This window comes from Polypterus senegalus, chromosome 5, assembly GCF_016835505.1.
Source record: "Polypterus senegalus isolate Bchr_013 chromosome 5, ASM1683550v1, whole genome shotgun sequence".
Lineage (NCBI taxonomy): Eukaryota > Metazoa > Chordata > Cladistia > Polypteriformes > Polypteridae > Polypterus > Polypterus senegalus.
In genome coordinates, this window is record NC_053158.1 from 108489755 (window position 1) to 108517634 (window position 27880).

The 27880-nt window shown below is 39.9% G+C and overlaps 2 protein-coding genes across 3 annotated transcripts in view; one reads left to right on the forward strand and one right to left on the reverse strand.

Moving 5' to 3' along the window:
• fastk (Fas-activated serine/threonine kinase) overlaps positions 1-9404 on the forward strand; it is a 77924-nt gene extending 68520 nt beyond the window's left edge. The window contains exons 9-10 of the mRNA XM_039753213.1: positions 2483-2597; positions 8363-9404. Coding sequence (XP_039609147.1) covers positions 2483-2597; positions 8363-8449 — 202 coding nt within the window. The 3' untranslated portion in view covers positions 8450-9404. The remainder of the gene's footprint in view (positions 1-2482; positions 2598-8362) is intronic.
• A 5055-nt stretch (positions 9405-14459) lies between these two features.
• Positions 14460-27880, reverse strand: part of ubtfl (upstream binding transcription factor, like) — a 41832-nt gene continuing 28411 nt past the window's right edge. For both annotated transcript variants that reach the window (XM_039753215.1, XM_039753214.1), the window contains exons 13-20: positions 26753-26914; positions 26008-26118; positions 25044-25129; positions 21237-21426; positions 18434-18481; positions 18190-18258; positions 17954-18061; positions 14460-16421 (exon numbers count right to left, since the gene is read on the reverse strand). In XM_039753215.1, coding sequence (XP_039609149.1) covers positions 16302-16421; positions 17954-18061; positions 18190-18258; positions 18434-18481; positions 21237-21426; positions 25044-25129; positions 26008-26118; positions 26753-26914 — 894 coding nt within the window. In that variant the 3' untranslated portion in view covers positions 14460-16301. The remainder of the gene's footprint in view (positions 16422-17953; positions 18062-18189; positions 18259-18433; positions 18482-21236; positions 21427-25043; positions 25130-26007; positions 26119-26752; positions 26915-27880) is intronic.

Consider the following 27880-nt stretch of genomic DNA (forward strand, 5'->3'; position numbering starts at 1 on the left):
GTTTTTCTTCCTCCAAACATTTGAACCAAGAACTTGTATTTTGGTCTAATCTGTCCATAAAACATCACTGTAGTAGCTTTCAGGCGTGTCCACATGCTCTTCAGCAAACTATAGATGGGAAGCAATGTTTTTTTTTTTTCCTTGCAACTGTGCCATGCACATGACTGTTGTTCAGTGTTCCCTTGATGGTGGACTCACGAACAGTAACATTAACCATAGTGAGAGGGGCTATTAGTTACTTAGAGGTTACCCTTGGTTCTCTTGTGACCTCACAGACAGTCACACACCTTGCCCTTGGAATGATTTTTATTCGTTGACTACTCCTGTGGAGAGTAACAATAGTCTTAAGCTTCCTCCATTTGTATATAATCTGTCTGACTGTGGATTGGTGCAGTCCAACTCTTTAGAGATGATTTTGTAGCTTTTCCCAACAATTCTTTTTCTGAGGTCCTCTGAAATGCCCTTTGTCTGTGGCATGACACACTGATACTTCACATACATGTTTGAAGATGAAGCTCTTGATAGAACACCATTCTCTTAATATAAATGTGGTGCCCGTTCACACTGGATTGTCATTCCATGATTCGTGACACCAATTGTAATCTCACCTTCAGATTACCTGCTAGGTTCACATAGTTTTGCCATTACAGATATGTAATACTGATTTTCCTCAATAAATAAATAACCAAGTACAGTTAAACCTCGGTTTGCGAGCATAATTCGTTCCAGAAATTCGCTTGCAATCCAAAGCACTCGTATATCAAAGCGAATTTCCCCATAAGAAATAATGGAAACTCAGATGATTCGTTCCACAACACAAATCTATTCATGTAAAAATGATTAATACAATATATAAAGTAAAAATACATAAAACAAATTAACCTGCACTTTACCTTTGAAATGAATCGTCGCTGGTGTGAAGGAGACGAGAGAGAGGAGGAGGAGGGTCATTATGTAGGATGACTTTCACTCTAACAGAGTCCCTGCTTATCTGTTGGCTCACTATATTCTTCTTTTTTTGCGACTCTAACAAGGAACCTATCCAATGACAGTTGCTTTTGCCTGAAGAGTTACTACACTTGGACACAAAATTAAAAAAAAAAATGCTTTATGCACTGTAAAGTTTCTAAACTCTCTTTTGGGATTACACCCAACTGGACAACATGCAGAAGCACTGTAGTAGTTCGCTGTAAAAGATAATCCGAAAAGCTCACAGACATGTTGTAAGACATTGATGGGTGATACAAGGAACATTATAAATGCAGAGCACAGTATTACTTGACCATTAACCTGATGACGACCCTGCCTGATTGCTGTCTCTGTAGTGGCAGATCCCGCTACAATAAATAACCGTGCTGTTCCTGTTTCAAGCTGAATAAAGCTGGCTTTGCTAAAGAACTGAGACTCGGCTTTGTGTTTTGGGGTGCAAGACAGGAACTCGCACGCTACAACACACACACACACACGTCGTCACAATGCTATAGTAAACAGTATACACTCGTGCGGATGTTGACTATATGAGTGAGGCACGCCAACTGAGACAGAGAATGGGAGACGATTACCCACGATCCTGCAGAGAGAGAGAGAGAGAACCACCATCTGCTCAGTTGTGATCACGTGATGCTCGGCAGACAAAGTGTATATGTACTACTCGTATTACAAGACCTCGCTCGTTTATCAAGTTAACATTTATTAAATTTTAGCTCTTGCAAAACACTCGCAGATCAAGTTACTTGCAATCCAAGGTTTTGCTGTACAATATTTTTGTCTCATTTGTTTAGCTGGGTCTCTATATCTGCTTTTAGGATTTGTGTGAAAATCTGATGATGTTGCAAGTCATTTATGCAGGAATATGGAAACTATTGAAGGGTTCACTATCTTTCAAGCACCACTGTATATAATAAAACATATATAGGCCACTGTTTTATTAAAATAACACTGATTAATTTTTAATACAAGACATTTTAAATAATCACCTGTACATATTAAATTATTTCATTTAGCTTCTTGAGCAGTTTTGTGTAACAGAAAGAACGCCTAGTGTCCACCAAAAAACTTGCTATAATATTTGGGAAAATCATATGGTAGGCAGTATTTTATGTTACAGGACAATCCCCTATTCTAAGGGACAGGATGAAGGTCTTTATCAGGAGACAATACAAAAAATGATCAATTGCTGGTGATCTGCTATTATTTATATGCATTTATGTATAAACATTATGTATAAAATGCATATGTATATGTCCTTAACAAAAGAAAACCATGTACCAATAATACTCTTAGCTAAGCTCACTTCTCTTTGCAGATCCTTAGCTCAGCAGGTGCCATACAAACATATTATGCAGCCACAGTTTAAAGTCCTCTTGGTTCAGACTAAGAAGTAAAAATTATATTATAAGAACATCTTCAGGTATTTACAATAAAGTTGACATTTGTTCAGCTTTGGTATTTCTCACCTTTGAACTTGCCGTCTTTTTCTCAGGGTGGTCATATCTGTGAATGACAAGTGGCACTATTGTCACAATTCAGATGTGTTGGTGGGCTCGCGAGCCATGAGGGACCGACACCTTCATCTTCTTGGCTATATTATCCTGCAGGTAATCCTCTGTAATTTGTTTTTTTTATATAACTTGAAAGTGAAACATTAACCACTTTTAGATTGAGTAAATATTTGATGAATGAAAATTAATAAGGAGATTAAATATGTCCATTTTAATTTTTCCTTCCAAACTCTTTTTTTGTGTTTTCCTTCATTTCTACGGTAAATTCAGTAAGTAAAATAAGTTGGGTTTAAAGAGTTCAGATATAGTTAAAATAATAACCATTTATTGCTTTTATTATTATTATATTTCAGTTACTATGTAATTATGATAGTCTCAGATTTTCTTTTTACTGTATGCAGCAATCATTAAAAAAATGTTTCATGATCTGATTATTCAGGAATAAGAGTTGTGATGGCTCTTCCAATAAACCACCTGCCGTAGGATTTGCTTGTATTTGACGTTTATTTCCAGCTGGTGGTGTGTGGGGTGGGCACACATCAGTGGTTTGCTGACCAAATGCCACTTGTTTGTTGTTATTTACACTTCAATAACAGACCGACCATATTGTCAAAAGCTGGATGAGCATTTTCTGGAAACCTCAAGGAAAATATTTGAGAAATAAGAACTAACCTTGAATAGCAAAAAAATAAAAATGATAGTGGAAGTCTCTGGTTGGACAAAGTAATTTTGTTCCATTGAATGGGAACAGCACAGAAATGAGGGGTGCATGTAACAAAATATGCATTTTGTTTTCTTTAGACCTCATCAATTACGACACAATAATATTTAAAGGCTACCTGCAGTATTTTTCAAGTCAAAGGAATGTTTTACGGTCTTGGTATACAATAATTTGCTACAGGATTTTTGTTTTCTCAAGTAAAGTGTTATTTTATTTAAACAAAATATTGTGCCTGCTCTTGTGGTTGAAAATGGTGCCTACAAGGTACTGGTCCAAATAAAAACCCTTAAACTCTACAAATACATTAATTTTCAAGCCACAGATGTTCTCAAGTATTTATCCACATCTTGAAATTCCACACATATTGTTAAACACTATGCCTTTTGTTTTGCATTTATTTTCTGTTTACATGGAAAAAGTGTCAAGAATTTTGAAATAAGATGTATTACTTCCAATTCCCATTGTTTCCCATGACTAGTCTAAGGAATGTCAGAGGCATTCTTTTTTTCTTTTTTGTTCCTGTATGAACCTTGTTTTATGCCAAAAGAATTGACATGGCATTTCTTTTCATTTATTTAAAAAAAAAAAATCTCCATTTTAAAAAACAAAATCTCCTGTGCCAAATTAATGTATAACATGAGTGTGACAAAATAACTTTACACTGAGCAGATCAAAGTTTCAGAAGATCGCATCTTAAACCAAAAAAAAAAAAGAAAATCAGTTCATCGTACAAATGATGCCGTCCACTTTCCACAGTGCCACTTGCAGACTTATATAAATAATGCACAATGATTTATGTCATCAATAAATGCTGCACTCTCAAGTGTTTTAACAACATACATCATTCTTAAAAGTGCACACATTCCATAGTGAAGCCCAAACAATTGATAGCAGCGAGTCCTCAAGCCATCATAGTGTGTACTAGGAAAAGGAAGCCATGTTTTCTAGAAGTGTGGAGTGCCTACATCCTGGAGTTCAGTTTTTTGGCTCCATTAATGGGTTAACTTTAGGATCTGCGAAACATTAATGTAGAGATATGAAGGGAAGGCAATCTAATGGGACACATGGAACTACAGCTGAGTTAGAGTTAAACTGCTTAATAAACTGTGACTTTTATCTTACTGATATTCATTTGGGGACTTTTAATGTAAAGTGAAGAGCCAACACGAATAACACGTTTGTGTAGGTGGATGCAAGTAGGAATGTTCTGGATTTTTGACCACTGAAATTGTGTGACAAAAAACAACAAAAAATAAATTGCACAATTGGTATTTGGACCAAAGGGTAAAAACCTGAATTTGTTTTTGGCCAAATGTGTGACGCCATATTGGGTGCTCTCCTCTGCTGGCTATGGATGATGCTTTCTAACACTGGCTTCAGTTTGTATAGGTAATGATTAGTGCAGTTCAGCAAATGTTGCCAAAGCATTATTCGCAGCGAATTTGCTGCATTCGTGTTCACCCTTGTTTGTCGAATTATTTACTGATAATTCGGCCAGTTTAAACAAATTTTAATACCAGTGCCCCATAATGTTTTGCGAGGCCAGTGTGACGTCCTCCATAGCCGTAATAGTCGACATTGATGAGATCAGCCTCTGGGCATATAATGCTGATCATTTGCATTACAGACTTTGTAGGACGAGTTATCTGTGCTTGTAGCCAGATGTATAGGTCCATCTTAGACTTCCATGTCAACATAAGAGATGTAGGCGTGCGGCCTTTGTGGCGTGGCACGGCGAGAGTAAAAACAAACCTTGAAGGAGCCCGATGAGCTATGGAGGCTCTATAAATAGTAATAATAATAATAATAATAACAAAAGACTTATTACTATTTACAAGACATTTCTGTCTTTTCAATTGAAGAAAAAGTGCAAAGCATCAGCACAGACAGTTTGGAGAGCCTTCAGCATGACTTCCAAAAACAGAACAAGCCAGCGGCTTCAATCATGACACGCCACTTTGAATTTTCTGCCTTTAAAAATCCTACATTTTATTTTCAGATTTTTTTAACTATGATTTCAGCTCTTCTGCTCTCTTTTGAGGAAATCTATGATTGTGCGTCTCTGACTGCATACCTTCTTCTTTGATATCATGGTGTTGCAGTGGTTAGCACTGCTGCCTTTTTGGCCAAAATAATCAGCCTAGTACAGTTAGCAGATGTTTCCCTAGCCCTCAGGGACACTATAAAGACGACTGCACCATTATAATTCAGGCAAATCTAGTTCAGTTAGTTGTTCCCCATTGACTTCAATGCACTTCTTCTACGAATATCACAAACGTTCCCCTGATTTCGGGAACTCACGGCAAAGCAAACTTGGCAATGTTTGCTCCTCATTAGTAATGAGTGCTATGTCATACTGCATTGCGTCGTGGGCCATGGATGCCAGCTTTAGATGAATGTACAGTTTTGTTTTCAACAACGACCGGTAGTAGTAATGAATTCCACAAGAAACCGCAATGCTAAACGCAAAACAAAATGTACAAAGGAAGGGAGAAGAACAAGGATAAAGGATTGTACTTGGACAGATTGAATCAGGATTGGTGCTGGCATGATACAAACATTTTGCCTTTGGTACTGATACCAGCTGTCGAACCTCAGTACCTCATACCAAAACGATACTGAAGCAAAAAATGGAAAAGTCAGTCCCTCTACACACACATGTGTGATAAGGGAATCTTTTTCTTTTTAGTTGCGTCAAGATCTGACTGACTTCCCTGTACAGTAAGTCTCCCACTTCAGTGTCGTGGCCCAGAAGCCCCCTGCTCCTCCAACCCCCCTTCCTCTCTCTTCCACCAAAGGACCACAGACTCTCAAGTAGAATAATAATAATCATACCCATGTTTTATTTGTTTGTTTGTTTTCAGTTCTGTGTTTTTAATATGTCATTCTTGAAAAGACTGACTTGAGTAATGAGATGATTCTTCATCAACTGCAGTTTTATAACTAGTTTTAATTGACAAGTACAGGGTGAGGCAGAATGGACGGACTTTTTTTACAAAATCACAAAATTGTTAAATTTTTCTTACAAAAAAATTTATTGAAAGATTTGAGTTCATATTGAAATAGCATTTGACAATTTGTAGGGATGGAAATGCAGGTCTAAATGCAAAATACACCTTACCTAACGATTACTGAGGCCAAGTTCAGAAGTATGCTTCTGAGCAGATTGACTTGGACTGTGCAGCATGGCTAGTCGTACGCTTTCCACATTTTCAGGGGTACATGGCGTTCGTGTAGCCCCCGGCGGTCTTTTGTTCATTAGTGTACCTCGTGTACGAATTGCATTAACCCAATGTTGGATAGTGTTACATACCATACCATACCATTTTATTTGTTGAGCGCTTAAAAGCACAGCATTACAACTGACCGAAGCGCTGTACAGTTAAAAAAGAAGCAGGACTAAAAACAAAATATTAAAAACAAACATTAAGAGAGAATTAAAACAGAGATACTAAAAACAGGTCAGAAGACCCAATAAAATTGAGAAATAGGAAGAAGCAAGTGGAAATGAGACAGGTTAAGAATTAAAAGCCATTGTGAAGAAGTGCGTTTTTAGGCATGATTTAAATATGGCGACTGAGGCGGCTTGCCTAACCACTAAGGGTAGGGAGTTCCAGAGCCTGGGTGCACAGACGGAAAAAGCCCTTTCACCACGAGCTTTAAAATGTGCCTTGGGAACGGTTAGGGGCAGCTGATCTGCGGATCTAAGAGCACGAAGAGGACTGTGACGATAAAGCAAGACACTCAAATAGGCAGGGGCTAGACCGTTTAGTGCCTTATAGGTTAAGAGGAGTATCTTAAAATCGATTCTGAATCTAATCGGCAGCCAGTGTAGGGTTTTTAAAATTGGTGTAATGTGTTGGCTTCTGCTACTTCCAGTTAGAAGCCTTGCAGCCGCATTCTGAGCCAGTTGGAGTCTAGAAAGAATGGCTTTACTGATACCATAAAGGCAGGAATTTGAGTAGTCGAGCCAGGACATAATGAATGCATGGATTACCGATTCCAGGAGGTGGTTAGACAGAATAGGCTTGAGTTTGGCGATTCGCCTGAGACAAGCGGGAACAGCTTTATTTCTGTGGATATTGAAATGGCAACGAAACTCACACTGAACTGCGGTAATAGATTGGTTGTTCTTGACAAAACAGTCGTACGCAAAAAGTGGTGTTCTATCGTCCACGGCTTCATGGCTTCAACTAAAAAGAAAATAAAAAAATGTTAAGACTTCGCGGACCTAACGCCACCTACTGCACATTTGTCACTTCACCTAGTGGTGAGTTCTAGCCATTTCAAAGACGTCTGTCCTTTCTGCCTCACCCTGTATACATTCAACTTGAATTTTCATGTCATTTAGGCCTTATGTAAACAAATGTGCAAAAAATAAATTTAAAAAAGGCATTTTACTTTCAGCATTCATCCCAGCGTTTCCTGAAATTCAGCTTCGACTAGAAGTTTTTATTTTGCCGCATCACTAGATGTGTTTACCAGTAAGAGAGAAAGGTGCAGACGGAGCCGAAATACAGGAGAGCATGGCATTCTGTTCATCGAAGTGAGTCTCCTCTGTCTGTGCTGAGCTATCAAGATGTCCAGTTATTCTGGCTCGGCTTTACTGAGAGGACAGACACTCCATTGAGCTCACTTGAGTTGATCGCAGAGGACTTTTTTTTTTAATAAGGTCCCTGCCTTGAGATATGGCGCAGTGATGAGCGTTTTTGGTAGCCATTCTCGCTCTTTGTGCTTGACATTTTCCAGTTTTCTCACAACAGCAAAGCCTAATGCTTTATATCGCCTCAACATGGCGTGTACACAGTTATTGGATTTATGTTGACCAAAAATGTCCATTCATACACAGATGAGCATTGTTGCTCTCCCTGTTCTTGGTCAGCTGGCATCCACCGGCAGTGCTCTTTATTTGACATTTACGCCAGCTGAAATATGTTCCCAATAAAAGAGTCGGACCTCTGTGGTAGTTTGGCTTGACGAGCCATCTGAATGGTGGCTTTGAAGACTTTGTGTTAATCTACAGGCCCGAGCTGCCATGCTGGTTAACAGAGAGGGTGGGCTGGGTGGCAAAACACATTTACGGGACATTCATTATGAAGGAAATGGTGTTTGACTTTTTTTTTTTCCTCCCCTCATTTAGCTGCCATATCATGAGTTGGAAAAGCTGAATGGAATTGAAGAAGTGAAGCAGTACCTCCACAAAAAGCTCCTGGATGTGCCCTTATGACACGCGGCGCACAGCTGGCTGAGGCCTGCGACCGGGGCAGCCAGAGCTCCCTTTAAATAGTAATAATGGTGTGACACTCTGGAGGGCAGTCTGAGCACCGTGCCCTCCGTCTGAGCTTGGCAGTGAGGGATGGGATGCTGGGGTAATAACATTTTTAACTGTTTATTTCCTTTTTTTATGTTAGATTTTCTCGGTATTGCACGTAGGCTGCAAATTGGTCTTGGCATTGAGACACTTAAAATGGGCAGGTTGTTGGGGCGAATGGTCCCCTAAAGACTAAAGTCACGTTTGTGACTCCTGGTAGTGACAAGTTGGGCCCGTAGCAGCACGTAGGATTTGGGAGGACTGACTTCAGAATTAGCGAGTCGGTGGAAAAACGGCCAGATGACAAAGCTAACATATCTGAGAATCAATGAAATGGCTTTTTTTTTTGTTTGTTTGTTTTTTGTTTCCTTCAGATTTAAAGCTCTTTTAAAGTATTTTTACACTTTCATCTTTCCATTCACAGTAGTAAATCACCACTTATACTGTGTGCATTCATTTAACACTGTAAGTTATTATTATTATTTTTCTTTTGATTATTTGTAAACCTAATGGAAGACGACATACACTGTAATTTATTGCTGTTTTTGGAATGAGTTGGGATACTGGTGGGGGTGTGGGATTGTGTGAGAAAAAGAGAGGTTTGTCTATATATACATATAAAATGATAGAGAAAATACAAATATATATATATATATAAAATATATAGAGAGAGAGGGAAAGAGAGGGAGGTGAATTCATGGAGATCCCAGACTGTTCTTTGTGGAGGGATGAAGGAGCAGTTGGTAAACCAGACCAAAACACAAGTTCTCATTAAATTCTGGGTGCATTTTGAATTGCATGGTAAACTTCTAACCCATCCGAGGTGTGGGGAACGGGTCTGCGTTCTAAATAAATCCCAGTTTTACCTTTACACTGCGTCTGTCTGTCTTTGGGAGTAGCGCTTCTGCTTTTCTCCTCTCCTTTGCCGCGACTCTCCAAGGTTTCCACAAGTTCACCTACCAGTGAAAGATACGGAAGTGGAGAGAAGTTCTAAAACCAAACAAAACAAAGTTCAACAATATTGTCTGCTGCTTTGAATATGGTAGATTAGCAAACTAACACCCACCCATCCAGTCTGCTTATCCAAGTTCAGGGCCATCAAGGTGGCAGCATGCAACTTGAGACAGGAGCCATCCCGAGACAGGGTGCCTGTCCAAAGCTTGATTGTGTAAATTTAACTGTATTTTATTTAATGTCCAAATTAATCACTGGGGACTTATCTAGAGCTTTATTCCAATTTAGATTGATGCGCAATTACTCAAGGACCTTCACTCTGTCACCGGCACTTTAATGTTGACTCACTCTGAACCTGCAGTTCTAGTAGGTGGTGACTTTGGAAGGGTTGACAACAGATTTCTATCACTTTGTGTTGTGTTCCACTTGAGGAAGTAACACGCTGGACCTGCTCTGTTCAGATGTTAAAGATGCCTTTAAATGTAAATTGGCACTAGAGTAGATGCCCTGTATCAGTTCTTTAATAGATTTTCCCTCCCACTGCCACCCTCTTCCAGTGACCAGACGCCCAATGCCATCCCTACCACATCAACTAGAATGACTAGTGACAAGTCCACCTCTGACCATCAGTGTCGACTGTCCATAAGTAAGGAGACAACTGAGGAAGCTTCACACAGGAAAAGCTGCAGGACAAGATAGCATCAGTTCTTGACTGTGCTGACCAACTCTGTGGTGTCCTCTGTCCCCTGTTCAGTCTGTCCTCCCTAAGGCTTCAGCAAGTGCCAGTGCTGTGGAAAACATCCGGCACTGTTCCTGTCCCAAAGAATGCAGGCGCAGCTTCACCCAATGACTTCAGACCAGTGGCATTTACAGTACGTCTCACATCATGAAGACCTTTAAGAGGCTGGTCCTGGACTATGTGAGTCCTCTTGTGGTAGGCAAACTACAGTGGGTGCAGGTGGTCTATCTGATAAAGATTAGAGTGGAGGATGCAATTACGCAGCACTGTGAGGATTTAAATTTTTTGATTTCTCCGTCAATACCATCCAGCCATTCTTGTTAAGGGGTAAACTCAGAGACATGCAGGAGGATGAGCCAATGGTGTCCTGGATAATTGACGCACCGTAGTGTGTGAGACTCGAGGACTCTGTTTCTGATACACTGGAGCACCACAAGGAACAGTCCTGTCTCCTTTTCTCTTTACTCCTCTTCATCTTCTTTTAGCTGCTCCCATTAAGGGTCCATAAATATAACACCAGGTCATGTCACCTGCAGAACTTCTCAGATGATTCTGCACTTACAGGGTGTATTGATAAAGGGGACGAGACGAGTCCGAGTATAGCAGTCTGCTGGGGAAGTTTGTTGATTGGTGTAAAGAGAATTGTCTGCATCTTAACATCAATGAAACCAAGGAACTGGTTATTGACTTTCACTGCACCAAAGAGCCTCATACGTCCGGTCACAATTCAGAGAGTGGGGTGCACGCTAATGACAGGCAGGGTCTGTTTAACATGGGAGACTGCGTTTCTTTAATGTGGGAGGGATGTGGCATCTTTCACATCTTCAGTAACTCTGGCATGGCCAGTGTGATTCTCTGCACTGTGGTGTGGTGGGCTGGTAACTTCACTTCAAGAGAGGCCCACCTACTCAACAAGCTATTTAAAATGGCAAACTCAGTTATAGGATGCAATTTGGACCCCCTGGAGGTCGTAGCAAAGGAGAGAATGAAAACAAATGCTACACATCCTCTCTCTGAAACACTAACACCGAGTACTTTCAGTCAATGAATTGTTTAGCAGAAGTGTGTCAAGAAATGCTACTGGGGCTCCTTTATACCAACAGCAGTATGTCTGCGTAATGCCTCCGTGGGACTGGGACAGTTGAGTAGGAACTTTTTTTTTTTTTTTATTTTCTTACTTTACAGTAATTCCTGTGTGTGCTCAGACCAAAGTGTTTTTATTTACTTACTTATCTACCAATTTATTTAAATAGCTTCTATAAAATGCCAAATTTCCCCCTGGGGCCAAATAAAGTTCTATCTAAACAAACCCCAAACGTAAAACTAAATACCCCAAACCTCAAAAAAAAAAAGCTCTGACTGATTTGATTGACATTTGGTGATGTTATAGAAGAAAGAAAATATAACTTGGCCAGGTTTTCTTTGTCCATATTTGTTGGTAATAAAGCTGTAGTGAGGGGGCTATTCTTAGCCATGGTGTCCCGTTTTTATTTTTGCGCTGAGCACTGAGGAGTCATGCTGAGAAATGCGGTCGCCACTTATTCCAAGTGAAGTCAAATTACCGAAGCTCAAAGATGACTTGCGCAGAAAGTTGCACCCTAATCTTCTTACTCCGGTTGGTGGAGTGTGTGTGTGACTGTCCTCTTTGAGTAAAACAACAGGGTGGGTGATGGGGGCCCTTGCTGGTGCTATAGATGCCACATCCGAGGTCAGACCACAAGCTGCCGCTCCACTCCCAACTTGCCAAGCACAGACGGTGAAGTGCCAGTGCCACACGCAGGCCCACTTCAATTCCCGAGCACAACTTGAAATGTGATGTGTAACAAACAGCTGCAAGCTGATCACCTGTAACATCTGAGACTCTGCTATTACAAAACTAAGAGCGCAGGCCAGAAACTATTGTAGGAAACAAAATGTCCATTACCAACCCAAAGTGATGCCACAAGAAGAGAAGAGCGGCCTGAACTTCAGCCCACCTGCATTTTCCAGTGCTAGAACCCTCCGTTTATTTATTTAATTTTTTAATGTACTCTACACATTTGGTCCATCTTGGCAGTGTCTCTGCTGTGTGGTTCAAGGTAAAAATGTGATTTGTTACCAATGTAATTCTAATTGTGATAACGCTCAGGAAAAACTTCTCCATACCCATAAAGTAAAGTGGAAGTGGCAATCCTCTAACTAACGGACCAGTTGAATTTTTTGACTTCTCATACCCAGTTGAATTTTTTGACTTCTCATTAACTTAATAATGAGATGGTGACAATGGACAATGAAAAGTTTCTGCTTGAAAATGATTTTTTTTTTTTTAAGATGACAATTGACTTTTTAAACATTTGTCCGATATGTCAAAAAAAGAGAAGGAGGCATCATGACCCCTAAAACTGGACATCCTGGTACCTTGGCGGCAACTCAGGTGGTCACAATAAAAAATTCAAACAATATACTTGTGTCAGACAAAAAGCAGAACGTCTTTGAAACATCAGCAAAGGTACTCATTGTTCACATCCAAGTAAATCGCTCCCAACTTGCCCAGCACAGATGGTGAAGTGCTGGTGCCACATGCAGGCCCACTTCAAGCCCCGAGTACAACACACGCTGGGAGGAGCAGCCGATTGAACCCTCGCTCAATTCAACTAAGGGGTCCCTTACGAGTAGAAGAGGTGGACATCGTGCAAAGTTTTTCTTCTTCCAGTAGTTTTCTTTACAGTGCTTACACAGTAATGTACCACATAAATGTGCAGCTGGCAAACGTCAATGCTGTATGCAATCCCTTAAACTAAACCACAATTCAGGAGGTTTCGCTTTTCCTCCAAATCCAATGTTACAATCGCATCTGATTCAAGCAACCATTTATACAAATTCATACCCTGATCACACATTTCAATTCAATAGAATACAGGCTCCTGTAAAGCTGTTTTGCTGTGACCATCAACAAAATCAAGAATTGATGAACAGCAGGAGTCTTGTACTGGTGGCCACTTGGATGAAGCATATTCAAGAGTAAGAATCACCAGTGAAATAACCTGGTTAAAAAAAAAAAGGCAAAAATGTATAAAGAAAAGTTTACAATTAGTCCTGGAGCAGTTCTGATACCTCCAGCGCTAACAACTCGGGCCCACTGTGAAGGTGAAGTTGGCCAACTCCGCTCGCTTCCTTCTAAATGTTACCCACTACCCTTTCTCAGCCCATTTTCAGTTTGGTTGTATTCCTGTCATTTCTTTTACGTTTGAGCGTTTCAACTGTATAGTCTTCGTTTGGTCCAAACCTCGCTGGTTCATCTTAGCGCTGACATTAAGGGTTTTTTGTTTTTTTTAAGATTAACATAAATAACATTATGTAGTCTTCACGTTTCATTTGTCGCCATATTGTGAGTAAAACATAAGGCAACCCAGCAGCATGGCAGTAGCTGTATTTCCATTAACCTCCTTAATGCGCATTTTGTAATTGCAAAACAAACAAAAAAAAAACGGTAATAGAAATACGTGAATTTTGAAAATAAAAACTCTCAAAAATCACCAAAAAAAAGCTTATACGCTTGCTTGAGGAGATTTTATAGACGATTCCACAAAGCAATAATTCACAAAACTGCAATGGAAACGTGTTTCACATTTAGGTCACGTGACATACATTTTCAAATACTGGTGCAAGTGTGATCATGTGATCATCACCCAAACGCCCCTGATCATTAATCTGTCGTCGATGACTGACCACCTGCCTTTCCTGTCAACATAATCCCATTCCCGTCAGTTGGTGCATGAATATGTGAGCTGTCGAGTGCACCATAGACCGGAGGTATTTTGTGGGCCTCGTAATGGTGTGCGTCTTCCACATCAGGTAAAAAAAAAAAATAAAAAAGGAAGTGATGCATTGCCTCATTAGTTTGGAGCAGATGACCTGGCAGACCCCATATACATCCCTCTGGCCGGTGCTGTTGCTCACACCAAAGGTTCAGCAACAACTCCCTACTCCTCACAAGTAGCCAGTTTATAAAGCGGACACAAGGGGGCGCTATTGTGCTGTGTAATTCCAGGAGTGTCAAGCAGGTCATCCTAAAATTTTGTACCCACAGCTCCTCAGTAAAACAATTGTGGACGATTTCAAAGAAATCTCAAACATGTCGTCTCTGGCAAGCACAGGGAGTTCACCTTCCCTTCATGTATTCACGTGGTCTCCAATTAAAAACAAACACGGAGATTGTAGATGCAATTGAAATAACAGAATCAACACCCATCCTAACGGTCGTCATTTTTAATTTCTGGTGGTACAAACTATTCACATAAAGTCACTCAATAGAAACACAGACAATTCTCACTTAGGTTTTGTACGGCTTAGTTTTGTGTAACTGTGCCTTACGACACAATTAAAGAAGACGTTAGCAGGTCAGCGGGCCCCGTGTAGGCCTCATTGCAACTGTCAATATGCAGATTCCTCCGTAGTTTTCCATCACCCCGAGCTTAATGTTTATTATGAAGTTACCTCTCCAGTGCCCTGTTAAAGCCATGTGGACGTGCTACAAGGGCCTTGCCTTCACTTTACTGTTGTGTTAGCGGGATAGTCCTGTTCACTTTCATTTAAATATATTAAAAGCTTCTCACGCAAGATGAAAATAGTAAAATAATACAGAATCTTGATATCAACTGAAGTTACTGTATGTTTGTATTAATTAAGGCAGAATAAGTCTGGAAACATGGGGGTCACCCTTCAATGACAAGTGTTTGTAAAGTGTTTCATTTAAAAAACTTGAAATGTGACGTGTAACAAACATCTGCAAGCTGATCATCTGTAACATCCGGGACTCTGCTACCACAAAACTAAGAGCGCAGGCCACAAACTACTGTAGGAAACAAAATGTCCATTACCAACCCAAAGTGATGCCACAAGAAGAGAAGAGCAACCCGAACTTCAGCCCACCTGCGTTTTCCAGTGCTATTTATTTAATTTTTTAATGTACTCCACACATTTGGTCCATCTTGGCAGTGTCTCTGCTGTGTGGTTCAAGGTAAAAATGTGATTTGTTACCAATGTAATTCTAATTGTGATAACGCTCAGGAAAAACTTCTCCATATCCATAAAGTAAAGTGGAAGTGGCAACCCTCTAACTAACTGACCAGTTGAATTTTTTGACTTCTCAAACTGTTAATAATGAGATGGTGACAATGGACAATGAAAAATTTCTGCTTGAAAATTAACTTTTTTTTAAGATGACAATTGACCTTTTAAACATTTGTCTGATATGTCAAAAAAAACGGAAGGAGGCATCGTGACCCCTAAAACTGGACATCATGGTACCTTGGCGGCGGCTCAGGCGGTCACAATGAAAAATTCAAACAAAATACGCATGTCAGATGAAAAGCAGAACGTCTTTGAAACATCAGCAAAGGTACTCATTGTTCACATCCAAGTAACTCACAGCATCCTCCAGTTGTCTACAAAAAGGTACACAACTGTGGAATTGACATGAGGGGTTACATGGTGGGACCAATTTTATTGTTTCCTTCTTCTACTTCTTCAAATGAAGTAAGTGCCTCTGTCACGAAACTTAAAAAGAGTATCTCCAGCTCTTAATCTGAGACCAGCTCATCCATTTGTGGTGTTGTTTGTTTTTTGAAGTTCAGCTTCTTTTCTGAAGCAAGTTTGACCCTAGGATGCGTCTTCTTCAGAAAATAAAAATCTGACGGCACCAAAATGGCAAAAAAAAAAAAAAGATTCAAAGCCAGATTAACACTGGTCAATGAAAGGTTTGTATTTCACATTTCAAATATACCCGCGGCTTTGCTTCTATAAGCACATCTACGAAGGTAATAAAAAAATAATAATAAACGCACAAATAAACACAATGTCCTTAAAACAGAAATTATCCAAGAAATCAGTCTTTGTTCTAAGTTCGAGCCCATGACTGACGGTTTAAACAGTTTAAAAGGGCATCTTCTCACAGTCTGAAGAAAGAAAGGGCAAAAAAGGACTTGTGGCCCCACAGGCCACTCAACACCTGCTCCAGTTGGTTTGGATCGCTTAGCCCACCGAGCTCATGTGTGTCCTGCACGGCCTGGCCTGGCCCCTCCGGACCACCAGCTTTTAGTCCGAGTCAGAATCAGAGCTGTCATCTGAAGAGGAACTGCTTGTTGCTTCTGATTGGTCATCTTCATCCTCATTTTCCTCATCATCATCGTCGTCATCTTCATCGTCTTCATCATTCTGACGAGAAAGGAGACACTCATTTAAACACCAAAATCTATCATGTAATGCCAGGTACAGGGGCAATTCGGAAACCTGGAAATCTATCTTATTCATAAAAACTTAAGAGAAATGGAACATGTACACCTGAAGAAAAAACATTAAAATCTATCCTGGTCAGAACGACATGAAGAGGCAGTGGGCTGTTCTACTGTGTCACAGCTCTAGGCCTTGTCCCGATGTCCACTTCATTTCTGTGAATATTAAGAGAGTTTTAAATCAGCCCCACTGAGTACAAACGTAAATGTGGATGGGGGACCTCATCCAGGGCTGTTGCTTGTTTTGAATCCCACTACTGCCAGCAACAGGCTCCAATTACCAAGACCCTCAACTGAATCCAGCTTTTCAGAAGTGATGGGTGGACGTTACACACGAACTGCTGAACAGGAATGTGTATGGAGGGAGAGGTGAAGAAAGTGCAAAGATCGCAATCAAGGGGCACTAACTGAACAAAAGTTATAGGTTGTGAGGAACTGGCATCCTTGGACGCCCCCCAGATGAAAAGACAGGGGGAGACAGCATGCATGGGGTATTGTCTCCCCTGGACTGTTAGATGGCAGCCCCCCTGGGTTGCAGAAGCACCACACTTTCCCACACGGCATCATGGGAACTGGAGTTCTTGAACTCAGCCCTGTTGGGTTCTGTGGCTACCTGCAGTCAGGTTCTTGCCTCGCCCAGAAGTGCTGCTGGGTATAACATAAAAGGAGGTGCCTGCCACTGCTTGAGGAGCCAGAGGAAGGAGGACCAAGTTTGCTGGAAGGAGCGGAGGAGGCAAGAAAAAAAGTTAGAGAGAAGACAAAGAATATTGCTGTGTGCTGCTTTGTGACTGTGGAAAACACTTCATGGGGAAGAGTTTCCCCGAAATAAATCATCTTGTGTCAGGTGTTTGGGGAGCTGCAGCACCCCCTGGTGGTCACAAGGTATACCAAATGACACAGCTGAGCACACACAGGACCATGGATTGAACCAAAGTGGGAAACCAAAACTCCCCCAGAAGTTTGGCCCATCAAATACTTTTCAGCCCCCTTGCCATATTATTTATTGCTATTTTTTTGTTCATATCAATGCAGCCATTTCCTAGGACTACTTGAAACTGTAACTGTCAAATCTGCAAATAATAAAACATAATACAGACTTGTGTATGCGTTTTTTCATTAAGCATATATTAAGATGCCTGTCAAAACTAAAACTTAACCTAAATGTAGTGTTTGACAATTAATATAAAAAAGACAAAATACAGACCCTTATGGGAAAACAAATTTAGAAGGCTGACATTTTGTTTTGTTTCTTCTTGTTGACTACCACCAGTTTATTCAATTTTGCAATGCAGAATGGGCTGGTGTTAACGGGGCAGTTTTATTTTTATACCAGAGCAAAAAACTCAAAGTACATTCCAAAGTTAGTGGAGGAAAAATAACAATCATCACCATTATTTGAAAGTCGCAGAACTTAATTTTTAGTTTGGAATATAAGCATCGCCGTATTTTACCAACCTCATCCTCCTCTTCATCACTGTCTGAAGAACCTGAAGAGTCATCATCTTCTTCCTCTGAATCTGAGCTGTCTGACTTTTCTTCATCTTCCTCTGATTCTGACGTTTCCTAGAATAAAACATTTTTTTAAGTAAATCTAAAATGATTAGTGTTTGAATCATGCTTTTCTTTTACCCTGCAGCATCATCAACATCTTCTCAATGAAAGAGCGAGGGTCTTAGAAAAATCATACTTACAGGTTTGGTCTTCCCTGTTATACGGGCTTTGGCTGGTGGACCACCTGCTTTGGATGTCCCTCTGCGTTTCTGACAAGATAAGACAGAAATCCACCAGCATTACTCTAAAATCCTTTTATAGTTAGGCAAGGTGACCTGATAAACTTCTTCCTCAGATTACTAACCTCTTCATTATAGCATAATTGAAAAGAAATAGGCAATACATAATGATCTAAAATGAGAAGAAAAAAAGCACCTTCCTTACCGCAGAAGAGAACTCTTTGTATGCGGCTCGCTCTTGTGGGGAGAGAGACTAAGGAAGAAATGGGAGAAAGAATTAGCTTTGAACCTTACAGCTTGCAAGAGACACCATCATACTGCTGCAACTATTTCTACTGTAATGTGCCGGATTTTTAATGACTTGCCTCAGAACAAAGAGTTCATGTCTCAAGACCCTGTATGGAAAAAGGCCTTCAGATTTAAAAGTGAAACTCGCCAAAATGTGGGTCATGAAGAGCCCGAGACTGTAGCTGTACAACATGCATCTCAGTAAATACTGCATCTCCAAGAATGAAGAGAAATGATCCGAGTTGTCCAAGTCTGTAATCTTGTAATTGCATGGCCTTGCAGTAAAGGGGACTAGTCCAGGGTTCAAGGGCATAAGTCACATTAATCGTCTCTTTGGGGAGAAATAAAATGTTATCTGTCAGTCTATGCCTAAACAGGACTGGTCAAAGGACATAAGGTGTGAACCAGGGGAGTTGGCCCTCCTATGATAAGAAAGGTCCGTGGCCAAGCATCGTTTTAAATATGTACTGTAACTTCCTAAAGGCAGACATCCTGGCTTTAGACGGGTTGTGGGTGTGTCTGGTAGCGTGGCAGAGCAGATCTGGGGTGTTAATTATGGTGATGGACAGATTGTACCAATATGTGCGGTTCAGTCGATTGCCTCATTAGCGCTCCGTCATGTCTGTCATCAGCACATCTGCATCCCTATCCATCTACAAAAGAAGTCTGTGAAGGAAATGGGGTACTGATGAAGAAGCTAAAAAACTGAGGTTAAAATGAGAGAGAAAAATGAAGGGCAACAGCAAGAGAAAGCTGGCACTGCTTTAGAGGGAAAGCAAGCGGTCGGGAATAAGAATCTCATAGGAGCGAGTGGCCAAATCTCAAGGTGGGGGTCGAGGTCGCTACAGTTGAGTTTAACAGGAGTAAAAGTGAGCTACCAGATGTCACCCAGCTGGAGGACAAAGCACAGTGGCAGGAGATGGCAACAGTGCTTATGGGGTCTCTGTAGGCACCAAGGGAAGGCAGTATGGGACACAAGTCAGGCCTGAGGTACCCTGACGGTGACTGGCTGAGGTTGCTGGGATGCAAGCCCATGTATTGGTTGACTGCTCTTGTCAGTGGGTGTCTCTGCCTGCTGAGAAGGTTTGTTTCAGGTGAGCGGCAGAGACGCAGTTTTTAGAGAGAAGCACCAAGTCTCGTGGTTTTGAATGGAATGAATTTGTCCAAAATCTTCACCTCATTTTGTATTTATTTGATCATTTTATTTTCTACTCTATCACTGGTTTTAATTATGATTTATTCATTAATTTATTGTATGGAAAACTTGCCCTGAACTTTAGCACTTTGGAACTGTTGTTGCTTTTAATCCTGGATTTGTTAATAAAAGCACTTGATTTACCACCTCTTGCTGACTGTGTGTGTCCTCATGTGCCCAGATCATTCTTGAGTACGATTTTGCCGTTCCGGGTTCAAGTGGCTCCCAGAAGCTAACAAGGAGTGTGGTGCCAACCCAGACCATTACACCTGCAGTATGACGCCACTCTGGCCCAAGAAGTAAATCAAGGGAGCACAAGAGTCTCCGTCTTACCCCAAAATTCCACCCAGAGATGACGCCTGATCAGAGGCCAATCAGCTTACTAGGACAAGAAGGCATAGTGGATGCCCAGACTCCAAAAAAGATAAGCTGTTACCTGTCCAAGTTGTATTACTCTGTTCTGTTTTAGACACATTTAGGAACCTTAACTTATAAAATGTTAATCTATAATGTCAGAACAAAAGTGTAAACCTTCTCTCCTGCTTGTTTTTGTTTATAACAGGCAGTTAAGTATGAATATGAGGGCTATAGTGGGGATTTTGGACACTCCGATCTATGCAATAAGGCCAAGCAATCAGCTAACATATTCCCAATATCATCAAAGACAAGTTTAGAGATTTGACTCTCATTAAGCTCAGTTATTTTTGCTATGCCTGAGAAGAAATGAAGGGGATTTTGTTTTTGTTAAAATCTCCCATTTCTCCTCCTAAACATGATTAGAGGTTTCAGTAGTGACTGTGGGGGATTCCTGTAGAGTAAGGAGGACTGGCGAGTGGCAGCAACGTGGTGAAGGTCATGAAGTATCTGTCATGACTGCTGTGAGTTGTCTTGTCGGTGTGATCTTTCCTGAAACCATTGGTCAGACTGAGTGGAAAAAATGCCAATTGATAAATAAATGGTGTAGAGTGGTGAGTGGCAATTTGTGTATCTGTATATTTATGTATTCCGACTGGTAAAACCAGAAACCATGGGGATAAACTATTGTACATTTAAGCCATTATGAAGTGTCTTGGTTAATCAAAAACTAGTGAATAGCATGCAGTATCAAGATACGTTAACTGAAGATAACTCTAAATTCAGATCGACTAAGGAAATTCCCCCAGGAGAGAAATTTTGGCTTCAAACCAAACTTTCCCTGATTTAACACACCATTGAGAACAACTTTGCATACCCGTGCCTAGTCTTGAAAATGCACCATAGGGGCCATTTCCCTACTAAAACGCAGAGGTGCAGTCACTAAAAGTTCTGTAGGAGAAAACGTTCAGAGTGAAACATAGGATACGGTCTTCCTTATACAAACGGCGCAAAAAAAATAAAAATCGGTGAAGACAGGTTCAGTGTTGTGGATATGCATACCAGACAGACACACCAACACACACTCAGCTTTAAATATTGGATTGTATAAGCGAGAGTAAAGGGAATTACAAAAAGATGTCACAAGAAAATCCATGGAATCGACACCTACTTTGATCCAAGCCTCATGCTCAGCCTTGTACTCTGTCTGCTGCTCCTCTACCAGCTTCTTGTACTTGTCCTTCTGGTTTTGGCTCAGTTTGTGCCAGCGCTTGCCAATTTCAACCATTCTCTCCTTCAAGCTGAAGTGGTTCAGCTCACCATTTGTAAGCAGCTCTTGCGAGAACATTTGATAGCCACTCCTAAGCAGGAACAAAAAATTATAATGATTTTCAAAGGCATCGTAATTAGATGGTTACCAATAATAATAATGTGCACTTTTATTTACATACAAATCTCTATCAGAATAGTTTCTTTGTGGAGTTTGAAAGCTCTTATGGTGTTTCTGTGGGCATTTTGCAAGTACCCCAGCAGTGCAAAAACATGATCCCAGGGTTAATCAGTGGTGGAAAGTGTGTTCCTTCTCTTTGAAGCAAAGACTTGCCTCTATCTGGCTCCGAGCAATTTCTGTCTTAAAAGTTGTCACTGAATTACGAGGATAAACATAAATGTCATGAAAAGACTCTTACCGATAGGTCCCAACCAAACACAAACATTTACAAAATGCTCCATTATCCTAATAAAAATGAACTTGGGTAGCTGAGTAAGTCTATATTCTAAGTATTTTTTCCTTGGACTACGAGAAGAAGCCAGATTTCTCAGGAGAAACACGCAACAGTATGTGGCTTATCTAGAGTGGCAGATTTGACCATCTTTTTTGTATTACAACTCTTTAATTACATCAACATGACCACTAGAAAAAAATTGAAATTGGAGTACAAATAAATGTTTTCAGAAAAAGGTCAAGTATTTTCCTGTCAAGAAAATATCATGTTAAGTTTATCAAAGACTGAAAAGACGTTAAACAAGCACTGACATATTATAGTGGAGGATGATATGTTCCAATATGAGACAGTGAAATGTAAAGACTAAAGGTATACGCGGTCATTACGCTGCAGGCTAGACATGTCCAAGTTCTGACACTGATGATGGTCAGATCAGTAGAAATGTCTGCAGTATTCCCTGCATAGCCTGTCTTGGCTATTGACAAAGGAAGCTGAAACATAGGCAATTGGCCGAGAACTGGTGTACCAAAAAGCAAAAGGGAAAGAAAGGAATCGTTTTACAGTAATCCCTCACTATATCGCGCTTTGACTTTCGCGGCTTCACTCTATCGCAGATTTTATATGTAAACATATCTAAATATATAACGCAGATTTTTGCTGGTTTGCGGATTTCTGCGGACAATGGCTCTTTTTACTTCTAGTACATGCTTCCTCAGTTGGTTTGCCCAGTTGATTTCATAAAAGGGGCGGATGGCTGAGAACCTACCCAATCAGAGCACACGGTTAAGTTCCTGTCTGTTGATTGGCACTGAATTCGATTCCGCTGCATTAACCAGAAAATCGCTTCTCGCTCATTCAGCATCAACGTGTTTCGCTGTGTAAAGAGTTAACTTTTGTACTCATCTTTGTGCATAGTCAAGCCCTTCATTATGGCTCCCAAACGATCTGCTCCTGCTACTGCTACAGGGGCCCAGCCCAAGTACCAACGGAAGATGCTAACGATTGCCGAAAAGGTAAAGGTTTTGGATATGTTGAAGGAAGGGAACAGCTACACCTCTGTAGGACGCCATTACGGCATCAATGAGTCCACGATTCTTTTTATTTAAAAAGGAGGAAAAGAATATAAGATCTACGGCCACAGTGTCCTTTTAACCAGGGTGCAAAAACAGTTGTAAGTGGATGTAATAAGGCAGTAGTCTGGATGGAATCTGCTTTAGGGATTTGGATTGAAGACTGCCAGAAGAAAAACAACGGCAGTGCTACACAATCGCCTGAAGTGGCTCCTTTGGAAGACGTGTAACGCTCTCCTTTGTTGTGCAGTAAAATTAAACTCATCGTTATCGGACAAGTCGTCGTTTCATTGTTGGTGAGTAAGCATAATTAATTTTCTACTTACAGTACTTAGTACATGTACGTACGTTTAGTGTCCCTGTACACATATTAACTGTATATAATTATTTTTGCATTGTACATATTTATTGCTGGTGGCCTGTCTATCGTAATGGCTGTAACATACGTGATATCGGAGACTCTCGATATCTTTAAAGTAATATTTAGGTTTTACTGTATATAAACAGTGTGTTTACATACATAATTTCAATGAATCTTGCCCAATATCTAAGAGAATACAAAGGGTTTATGCTGTATAACTGTGCAGGAAATGAGCGTGGGAGAGTTTATAAGGGCTTAAAATATATAAAAATAACGGGATTTTCACCTTTTGCAGGGGGTTCTGGAATGCAACCCCTGCGATCGAGGAGGGATCACCGTAAACTAATTCGTAAAAATTACATTTATAGCTACCTGCTCGTGATCACTGAGGCCCACATAAATGTGAGAGATTTTTACCCATCCATTTTACCAATCCACATTTTTACCAGAGAGCAGGGCACAACAAAGGAATGTGGATGGGATACCAATCCACCACAGGGCACACTTCTTTACAAGCCTAAACAGACCCACATCAGGCTCAATTAAGCGTCACCAATTAACATACACATGCCTGGTACATGAGAGAAACGAAATGTTCTTTGAGAGATTCATCTATTAACCAATCCAATTATAGGCTTGCATGGGGCCGGTACCACGCCAGGTGATGTACCAACATATTGCTAAACACACAACTACATACACAATCACTCACTCATAAATGTAGCTATAATGGCAGATTGAATATAAAGAGAATATAAGGCTACTAAAAAAAATATCTTTAAGATATATAGGAAAGACAGAGGTTACAGGGGACAGGACCAACATGAAAGCAAAAAACAATAACAGGGCAGTAAACTAAAGTCCTGGTAGCTATGAGCTGAAGGCACTACCCCACTTTGTAATATTTGTAATTTGTGCACCATGCCCATTTTTTCCCTTGCATGATGTATTATGAGCATTGCAGCTTGCACATCAGAGAAATGTTGTTCATACGAGTTAAGCTTTGTGGTCAAATCATGCATATGTGCACTTTTGATCCAACAATTACAAATCACCTTTGTACTGATGCAGAGGAACAAATACTTTTGGCACACAGTGTGCTGATTGCAGTTGTTAAAAGTATCTGTGACACGTGGCCATTTGTACTAGTTAAGTCTTATAAATGTATTTGGTCATCAAATTTGAAGCTTGCGTCATATTTTAGCGTAGCTTATCAAAACCCATCAATAGGTAAAATATAAGCACAGAGTAAATAAGGTCAGAACCAAGTGTGGAAAAACACCACTTGAGGTGACAATGTTCCCATTTTAGAATCCACACACAGATTTTGCTTTTCCGGATTTCTACATTACAACCCATATGATTGGTATTCTCAAAATAGAAGAGGATGCATCGTTAACTGAAGAAGAGAGTTGGATTTTCCAGTTGTTTTTTTTTTTTTTTTTAACAACTAGCACTAGATGTTATAAGTGTAATTACCTCAGCAAAACTGACTTTCAATAGGAGAGTCTTAAAAGGAAACACTACATTCAAAACTTTTACATATATTAAAGAACAAAATCCATTTAACAATGTTAAATATATAAATATACATTGTTTACTTCTCATTACTTGTATTACAACATTATTACATACAGTGACCTATACAGTGTATCTTTGCTATTTATGTATTGCTGTACTATCAAATTTTATTGCCATGTCAATTATTTTATTTACAGTACATTTGAATTTTTTAAGAAAAAAAAAAATCAGCCTTCCTAAAAAAAAATATGGATTAAGATATCAATAAGAATACAAAGCAACATTTACATTGTATCACTTACACAGGTGGCTTTTTGGGCTCCCCGTCAAATTTAGGCTTCCTCTGGGCTTGGGCATTCAAAGGCAACCTCATCTCTAGCAGCTCCCTCTAAAGAGTAAATAAACATCAGCCATTAGACCAAAATGAACTTTTATGACAGCAGAGACTGGGCTTGGTGCTGGAGATTAGTCAGACATATTAATTTTTACGTTCTATCACTATATACAATCACCAATTTTGTCACATTATTTGTAATCGTTAGAAGTCTATCCTGGCAGTATCTGGCACAAAAAAGGACCAACCCTGCTTATGACATCAGTCCAGTCCATGACTCACTCACTCACTCACAATCCCAAGAACACTCAAGACTGGATCATTTTAGAGTCACCAACTGCAAATTCCAGAAACAAAGTTGTGTGTAACTGTAGTATATACAAATAATCGATCCACTTTACCATGTATAAGGCAGAGTGATGAATTAAAAGACTACATTATTTAGTATTAAAATGGTGGTTGCTATGAGTTGCACATGAAAAATCAATATTAGCCGGTTTACTTCAGCTTTTTATGTTTTTCTTCTCATCCATTTAAAGGTAACTCAAATAGCTTTTCAATGACTACAGATACAAAATGTATGAGTGCTTTATGAATGTAGTGAAAAGCCAAGCAAAATGATACCTTTTATTGGCTAACTAGAAAGATTACAATATGCAAGGCAACTCAGGCCCCTTCTTCAAATCCATGTCTAGCTTCCATGCGTTTCAATGAGTTATTTTACAGTCTAAAACTGACTACAGCTGGCACCCCACTGCCCAACCTGGCATATACGTAAGGAAATGTGCCAGAGTACGCTTATGCTCCAGTCCATATTTACCTTGCAATGTGGGTTATGGTCTTTCATCTGTTGTACGACTTTATACACATGCAAACACACACAAAAGTAAAAACAAGTAAGAACAAAGTTCTTCATTTCTCTCTCCACATACATCATATCGCTTCTGGTCTTCAGCTGCCTTCTTTATCCAAGGAATTTTCTCTTTTTTCTCCATGGCTTTCCAGGCCGCCTCCATTGCTGCCTGTGCTTTCTTTCTATCATTCTGCAGACATAAGAAGGAAGCCTTTAAGTGGTGTTTCATGGGGCAATAAATGTCTCCAACACCTTCTGTGCTAAGCTTGCTTGCTGTAAAGTTAAGCTCATACTAAAGTCAAGGCTACTATGATATTTGCACTACTGCTGCACCTTAGGATCCTCAAAAGCAATTACTTAGGCTAATTTTACCACACTTAATGACACACAGGAAATTTTATTTTTGTTTTTTTTTTTCTTGTCAAGATTCATCCATTTGTATAAAGCTAGTAATTTTTTTAAAAAAACCACTTACCTAATTACATTTTTTATTGCAAGGGACTAGCCAAGTAAACCTCATAATGAATGTTTAGCCAATGGCAATAATGTATTTTCCACTGAATGTAGTTTCATATTGTATTATGCAGTCTACAACTCCAAGTCTAGGTGTGAAGATGTCTTCTTATGTTCACTGATTGTTATTATTAAATGTCTTCCTGACACAAATATCAGAGATTACGAACAAGATCCTGAACTGATGTCTACTGCCGTAATCGCCACATTACAACATTCTGGGTCTCATCTGCCAAGAAGCAGGACTCTCTGACATGGTAGGTAGATAAAGTTACTTTGCCTAAGTAACTCTCTCCCAGAAGATCACGTACCCGATATTTTGCCAAGTAGTCCCCAATAACACTCTGTTGCCACATTTCCTCTGCTGTCTTAGGTGTGTCTGGAAGCCGTGTCCTTTTCTTATCTCGCTTTTCTTTAACCAGACCATCCACCCTCTGCTCTTGCAGCACTCGTTCTACATCACGACTTTTGTCCTGGGGAAGCAAACAAATTGAGATAATTTTAGGCTGTTGGCCACTCAAGAAAAAAGTGATTCTAGTCTAGCCGACAGGAACACATGTTAAAATTTTTGAGAAAGTGCATGCTGCTGCTACAGGAGTTAAAATCTCCAATTCCATCTCACTACATCAACAAGCAGAGTATTGGCAAAAGGTTTTAAGCCTTTTCTTTCTGATCTGTTAAGATTACCACAGAACAAGGGAGAGGGTATCTAGATTCAAATATTGAATTCAAAGGGGAATTAGTTCAAAATTCTATACAGTACTTAATATTAACGGTCAGATAACCCACATATATGTACATATAAACATACAGTAAACAAAACTGTCAGAGACAGACTTTATTCTCCCAAAAACTCCCAACGCCAGAGTCCAAAGTTGTAGTGTCCGTGAAGGGTGGGGAAAATGAAGGAAGATGGAAGTCAGATTGTTTTGAGTAGACGGCACTATCCCAAACACAAAAAAAAAAAAAGTTTTAAATCTTACCCTCTGAAAACCGGTTAGCCAGGGCATAATGACAGTGTTAGAAAGGCATGCAGGTGGCCACCTCACTATCCTTGTTTATGCCGATAGCGGGCGGGTTGTTTCTACCTTTTTTGATTGGTGCTGATAAAATCCATCTTTCTGATTTGTTAACATTTTATTTTCTTTACGCAGTACTTCCATAATTGTATTGAAAAAGATCTTTATATTTACTTGTGATGGTTATCCCCAGATATTTAAATGGGACACCTATTCATTCATAATATCAAAACAATCCTGTATGATGTGTTAGAGAATTCACTGGGAAAAAATATACTTTTATTTAAATTCACTCTGAACTCACAGATCTTCTGAAAAGACCCTGACTTGTTTAAGACTAATGGTATAGTGGACTGTGGGATTGATATATAAAGCAACATATCTTCTGTGTACAATGATATTTTCTGTTTGTGTCCTTCT